Source organism: Octopus bimaculoides, chromosome 7, assembly GCF_046866305.1.
Source record: "Octopus bimaculoides isolate indiv1 chromosome 7, ASM4686630v1, whole genome shotgun sequence".
NCBI lineage: Eukaryota > Metazoa > Mollusca > Cephalopoda > Octopoda > Octopodidae > Octopus > Octopus bimaculoides.
Window position 1 is genome coordinate 12,270,987 of NC_142934.1, and position 7,500 is coordinate 12,278,486.

Consider the following 7,500-nt stretch of genomic DNA (forward strand, 5'->3'; position numbering starts at 1 on the left):
AGGCGAGCTAAAGAAAAATAATGAATCAACAAGGTTCGGTTAACTGCATACAAGATCGTGTTTCAAGCTTAAAGTAAAAATATTTTACATACTGCTCTCAGCCACAACAGTATTTTTATTTCTACACTGACCACCTGGTAAAATTATTATTGATTTTATCCTTTTATTATAATTAATATTTGAATAAATTTACTCCATGATTGAAACTGTAGTGTTTTATTCTCAGAGATTTTAAAGTAGTAACAGGGGCTTTAGCGTCTATTTCTTGCAGTATGTGGTGAGGCGTAAAGCTAATCCTTTGTTATAATTATGTATATAATCATAAAATATATAAAATATTTTGCAAAATTTACCTATGAGGTTTTTATTTCTGCACTGATTATTAATTTTATCCCTTTATTATAATTACTATTTGAATAAATTTATTCCATGATTGAAACTGTAGTGTTTTATTCTCAGAGATTTTAAAGTAGTAACAGGGGCTTTAGCGTCTATTTCTTGCAGTATGTGGTGAGGCGTAAAGCTAATCCTTTGTTATAATTATGTATATAATCATAAAATATATAAAATATTTTGCAAAATTTACCTATGAGGTTTTTATTTCTGCACTGATTATTAATTTTATCCCTTTATTATAATTACTATTTGAATAAATTTATTCCATGATTGAAACTGTAGTGTTTTATTCTCAGAGATTTTAAAGTAGTAACAGGGGCTTTAGCGTCTATTTCTTGCAGTATGTGGTGAGGCGTAAAGCTAATCCTTTGTTATAATTATGTATATAATCATAAAATATATAAAATATTTTGCAAAATTTACCTATGAGGTTTTTATTTCTGCACTGATTATTAATTTTATCCCTTTATTATAATTACTATTTGAATAAATTTATTCCATGATTGAAACTGTAGTGTTTTATTCTCAGAGATTTTAAAGTAGTAACAGGGGCTTTAGCGTCTATTTCTTGCAGTATGTGGTGAGGCGTAAAGCTAATCCTTTGTTATAATTATGTATATAATCATAAAATATATAAAATATTTTGCAAAATTTACCTATGAGGTTTTTATTTCTGCACTGATTATTAATTTTATCCCTTTATTATAATTACTATTTGAATAAATTTATTCCATGATTGAAACTGTAGTGTTTTATTCTCAGAGATTTTAAAGTAGTAACAGGGGCTTTAGCGTCTATTTCTTGCAGTATGTGGTGAGGCGTAAAGCTAATCCTTTGTTATAATTATGTATATAATCATAAAATATATAAAATATTTTGCAAAATTTACCTATGAGGTTTTTATTTCTGCACTGATTATTAATTTTATCCCTTTATTATAATTACTATTTGAATAAATTTATTCCATGATTGAAACTGTAGTGTTTTATTCTCAGAGATTTTAAAGTAGTAACAGGGGCTTTAGCGTCTATTTCTTGCAGTATGTGGTGAGGCGTAAAGCTAATCCTTTGTTATAATTATGTATATAATCATAAAATATATAAAATATTTTGCAAAATTTACCTATGAGGTTTTTATTTCTGCACTGATTATTAATTTTATCCCTTTATTATAATTACTATTTGAATAAATTTATTCCATGATTGAAACTGTAGTGTTTTATTCTCAGAGATTTTAAAGTAGTAACAGGGGCTTTAGCGTCTATTTCTTGCAGTATGTGGTGAGGCGTAAAGCTAATCCTTTGTTATAATTATGTATATAATCATAAAATATATAAAATATTTTGCAAAATTTACCTATGAGGTTTTTATTTCTGCACTGATTATTAATTTTATCCCTTTATTATAATTACTATTTGAATAAATTTATTCCATGATTGAAACTGTAGTGTTTTATTCTCAGAGATTTTAAAGTAGTAACAGGGGCTTTAGCGTCTATTTCTTGCAGTATGTGGTGAGGCGTAAAGCTAATCCTTTGTTATAATTATGTATATAATCATAAAATATATAAAATATTTTGCAAAATTTACCTATGAGGTTTTTATTTCTGCACTGATTATTAATTTTATCCTTTTATTATAATTACTATTTGAATAAATTTACTCCATGATTGAAATTGTATTTACTGCGATCTAAATCTTAACACACTATACGTGGGTATAAAAGAAAGATATGAATTCCACTTGGCAGTGTATTTTTACGAGCGTGGATGGATATTGGTCATGCAATGTTGCCAATTGCATGCATATTTTGAGATACTTGTAAATTTATGCTATGGAATATTGTCACTGATGAGAGCAGTAGGTAAAATATTTTTACTTTAAGCTTGAAACACGATCTTGTACACAGTTAACCAAACCTTGTTGATTCATTATTTTACTTTTGCTCGCCTACAATATAGTGTGTTATTCTTGGAGATTTTAAGGTGGTAACAGGGGCTTTAAGGTGGTAATATTCAGTACTTCAGTACACTCTGTAAAGTGGTTGGTGTTAGGAAGGACATAGAGCCATAGAAACCATATCAAAGCTGTTATTGATGTTTGACACAGTCTTCTGGCTTGTTAAATCCTGTTCAATCATCAGCATGGAAGACAATCGTTAAAATGATGATGATGATGATGATGATGATGGTGGTGGTGGTGGTGATGATGATGATGTATTTTGTCAAGTTTTACTGAAATAAATGAATAAATAAATAAATAGTTCTAAAACTCCTACGTTAACTAAACATATGAAAATTTGAATTGAAGAAACGGATTAATAAAAACGCATCTGCTATGATGCTCTAGTGATACTGCTTGGTCATATAAATAATATCTATTACTTGACTTCATGGAACAATAAACAAATACATAAATAAATAGATAAATAAATAAATAAATAAATAAGATTCAAAAGATACACTGAGTTTTGTTTTACTCATTCAAACACTGAAGATTTTACGTTTTACTTGTCTGGTAAAAGATGGATATTGTCAGTCTTTTGTAACATCAATTAACTTCTCTCAAAAGGGATTTACAGATATATTATATATGACAAACTTTCCTTATACTGACTAATTTAATCTATCACGGATAAGTAATTAGAGTTTTGTGCATTGCAAATAAACACACAATTTCTGATCTCATGGGCAATGTTTTGGTTAACATCGTAAATATACTGTTATGACATAAATTAAACCCAGTTAAATGTGTTTTGGTACAAAACAAAGAAAGGAAGTTGTGTTGTACATAAAATGTATGAAATATATATTGTTAAATGCTTATATAAGTAAAGATTAGTACAAGCATGCAAGAAAATTTACATCGATAACTGTCATATATATAAATATATTTAAGTCACAATAGTAACAGCTATACAAAGGTGTTAATAAACTGCTTTATATATGGATAGGCACAGGCATGATTGTGTGGTTAAGAAGTTTGCTTCCCAACTTCTTAATCCAGGTTCTAACTACTAAATCCACTCACAAGGTTTGGGTTGGTTTGGGACTGTTGTAGAAGACACTCGCTTGAAGTGTCACACAGTGAGACAGAACCCAGAACCATCTGGTTGGGAAGCAAACATCTTATCACACAGCCATTCCTGCATCTATTAGTGGAAATTATTAAAAAAATATTTTTTCAGAACCTGTTGGGACAAGCAGGCAAGAAAGATTACATTGATGACTCTCATATATATAAATATATTTCAATCACAATGGTAACACCTACACAAAGGAGTTAATATACTGCTTTATATATGACCAGGCATAAGTGTGGCTGTATGGTTAAGAAGCTTACTTCCCAACCTCTTAATTCAGTTTCCATCTACCAAATCCACTCGCAAGGCTTTGGTCAGCTTGGGACTGTAGAAGAAGGCAATTACCCAGTGTCATGCAGTGGGACTGAACTTGAAACTATGTGGTTGGGAAGCAAGTTTCTTAACAACACAGCCACATCTGCACCTATAAAAACATATTTAAAAATATTTTTTCATATTTTAAAACTAAGCAGTGATACAGATTCAAAGACCATATGTAGGACAAATTAAATGGAATAAAACCTTCGGTAGCACTTTGTATATATTAAAGAAATCCAACAGTAATAGCTGGACATTTCATTTGGTTCTCTTTCTTGTGTGACCTGTATTTCTATTCATACTTAGAGTAAAAATACAAAAAAACTATTCTTTCTTCAATTGTATGTTAATCATAAAAGAATTTAATGGAAGTATAATTTGTATTCTGTTACATGAAAAAAATATAGTATTGTTTCTTGATTATATTTCAAGAGAAAACTTACAGCTGTGCTTGGGGATATGTTTAGAAAGAGTTATATATCAAAATAAAATATTCATGAAGAATAACACAAAATATTTGGATAAACTAGTAAAAAAACAACAATAAAATCAATATATATATATAGGCATGTTTGTGTGGTTCAGAAGTTCACTTTGCAACCACATGCTTCTGAGTTCAGTCCTACATGTAGTATTATGGGCAAGTGTCCTATGCCTTGTGATTGGATTTGGTAGTTGGAAACTGTGTGGAAACCTGCTGTGTGTGTTTGTGTGCACGTATTTGTCACCCCCACTGTTTGACAACCAGGTTTCATTTGTTCAATTAAACCTTTCAAGGTGGTGCCCCAGCATGGCCACAGTCTGATGATTGAAACAAGTGAAGAATAAAAGGTAAAACAAAGTCACGCAATTATATTAAAAAAAATAAAGTTTTTCATTACATAATATTTTAATAATAAAAGTGCAAATATTAAAACAGAAAAAAAAAACAAAGTGATTTTTCAAAAGAAATTCAATTCCCTTAGCAATGGACATTACAGGAAAGATACTTTACATACTTTTGTGATATCCTCTTTTCATTATTACAATGTAAAGCATTTGGGTTCCTTTTTGATGAATGTGTATTTAGCTCTTGAAGTTCTCTAATGTAGAAAAGGAAATATTTCTTGCCATTTACTTGAACAATCAGACAGGGATGAACTGATATAAACCCACCTAATTTTTCCATTTTTTTTTTTTTATAATCTCTTGCTTGTGATATTTTTTATATTGGGTTCCATGTATGAATGTTCAAGCTAAATTGTTTTTAACAAACTCAAATACACACACACCTACACAGACACACACAGACACAGACAGACACACACACAAAGACACACAGGCACACCACTGATTTTGGCAACTGTTGACTCAGTACTACTTTCAATCCAGACATAATTAAGCTAAATTTCTTGCAACCATTGTTAATAACATTTTTTTTACAATCAAGCCTTCATGACACACAAGTTTATTTGCTAGTAAGATATCATGAAGATGGAAACATTCTCCATATACTTAACTATAATAATATAAAGATGTGGCTGTTTAAAACTAAATTTAATGTCACATGCTAACCCCTTAAAAACCCTAACTTCTTTCACTGCAAAGAATACAGTATCCCATTATGAAAAACACAAATGGGAATATTGTCCTCATCCTTTACAGTAATGCTTCAAATGAAGATCCAGTAGGGGCCTAGAGTCAGAGTTAGATTATCACATGATTTTAGATTTTGTTTTAAATATTTGTGCCTTCATATTATTATAGTTGAAAGGTTGAGTGAATGTTTCCAAGTTTATAACATGTTTCTAGTGAATAAACAAAAGGTGTATCATGAAGGTTTAGTATTAATAAAGTTATTAAGTATTATATCACTCTTTTAGGAATTTACTCAGAATTACTTTTGTAATCTCACTAAATAAACAATCTAGCATCAATTTGCTCAAGTAAGCCAACATCACAGACTTATTTAAGCAAGATAAGAATGTAGGTTGCATAATAATATCATGCAAAATGGCTAAACCACTTTGTAAACTTCTCAGCATTGACTGATAAGAAAGGATACCAAACTTAAATTCTAGCTCAAACTGGTCTACCCAGTGTGCACACAAAGCTAACACAGCTCCAGTTATGATAGGCAAGATATGTATGTACTTATAAACATTAAATATTTTCTACCTTGTTTACACTAAATTAATCTTCCTTAACCGTTTAGCATTTAAACTGGCCATATCCAGCTCAATATTCTATTTGTTTTATGTTCAGACTGATCATACCAGTCCTCTCATACCTATCCTACAGTGTCGTTCTGAAAATAAACAATCACGTCATTGAAATCTTAAAGCTACAAAGTAATGCATGAGCAATTCAAAACATTGTGAATAAATAAGCATTACATTTGACAAAGCAATTTGAATGCTAAAGGGTTAATATATCTACATTAAATCTACTAAGATTCGTTATTTCTGGGCACTTTTCCTAATGTCTTAGATCTCACTTCACATATTTCATGTATGCTGATACATTTCTGAATTTTCCAAACAGTAACACGTCACCTCAAAAACAAAATTGTGTTTCTCCATTCATAGAAGTAAAATTATTAATTATTCAATCCTTAGTACAATAATTCAAATGGTCGGACCTGCTACAAAAACCTTTGGTCTACAGTGTTAACATAACATTCTACTTGACTATCAATTTTCCTTGAGCAGACTAATTACTAGTCAAATAAAAAAAAATACAGTCCACACTTAGATGCCTTACTATGTAAAAAGTTTTTTACAAACCTATAGTTCATAAACTATATTGCATTTTCAACAAATTTCATAAACTAATTCAAGATATGAAGTGAAATAATAAAGTACTCACATTGGCGTTTTCGGTCGAACATCACAGTTTTGTAAACTATTTATGCGATCCTTTTCTGACTGAGCAAAATTTTTCTTCCTGAAAATTTAATAAAATGAAATGATTACTCTGCACAAGTATCATAGTCTAGAAATAGTCTACTACACAGGTGTTATCTGTATTAGTTGAGATTCAGACTATTAGGATTTTATTACAGCTATCTATACAGTTTTAATTGTCCTCAGTTAGAGCAACAACATCACTTTCTCTCTCTTCCTCACTCGCAGATGGAGATCAAGAATGCAAACATTAAGGTGGTGAGCTGGCGGAAACGTTAGCACACCGGGCAAAATGCTTAGCAGTATTTTGTCTGTCTTTATGTTCTGAGTTCAAATTCCGCCAAGGTTAACTTTGCCTTTCATCCTTTTGGGTTGATAAATTAAGTAGCAGTTTATACTGGGGTTGATGTAATCGACTGGCCCCCTCCCCCATAATTTCAGGCCTTGTGCCTAGAGTAGAAAAGAAAATAATCCAAACAGTAGATTTTTCACTCTTTATGGACAAACTGTTGCTTATACAAACCAACATCATAGTCCTAGGTTGACATTTGGGAACTGTGAAAACCAATTATGTGTGTGTGTGTGTGTGTGTGTGTGTGTGTGTGTGTGTGTGTGTGTTTATCCCCACCCCACCCCACGCCTGACAACTGGAGCTGGTTTCTTTAGGTTCCCATAGTTTAGCAGTTTTGGCAAAAGGAACGCATACGTTAAGTACCAGACTCAATAAAATAAGCACTTGGGTTGATTTATTCGACTAAACACTTCTCGGTGGTGCTCCAGCATGGCCACAGTTCCATGACTGAAACAACTAAACGATAAAA

The 7,500-nt window shown here is 30.9% G+C and overlaps 1 protein-coding gene across 4 annotated transcripts in view; it reads right to left on the minus strand.

The window, feature by feature from the left end:
* The window catches only part of LOC106869750 (EF-hand calcium-binding domain-containing protein 4B), a 110,638-nt gene that overhangs the window by 13,297 nt on the left and 89,841 nt on the right, over nt 1–7,500 (minus strand). For 2 of the 4 annotated variants that reach the window (XM_014915614.3, XM_014915613.3), the window contains 2 exons: nt 6,642–6,719; nt 4,793–4,876 (listed from right to left, as the gene is read on the minus strand). In XM_014915614.3, the coding sequence (XP_014771100.1) occupies nt 4,793–4,876; nt 6,642–6,719 (162 nt within the window). The remainder of the gene's footprint in view (nt 1–4,792; nt 4,877–6,641; nt 6,720–7,500) is intronic. The other 2 variants (XM_014915615.3, XM_089354762.1) reach the window with 1 other exon arrangement.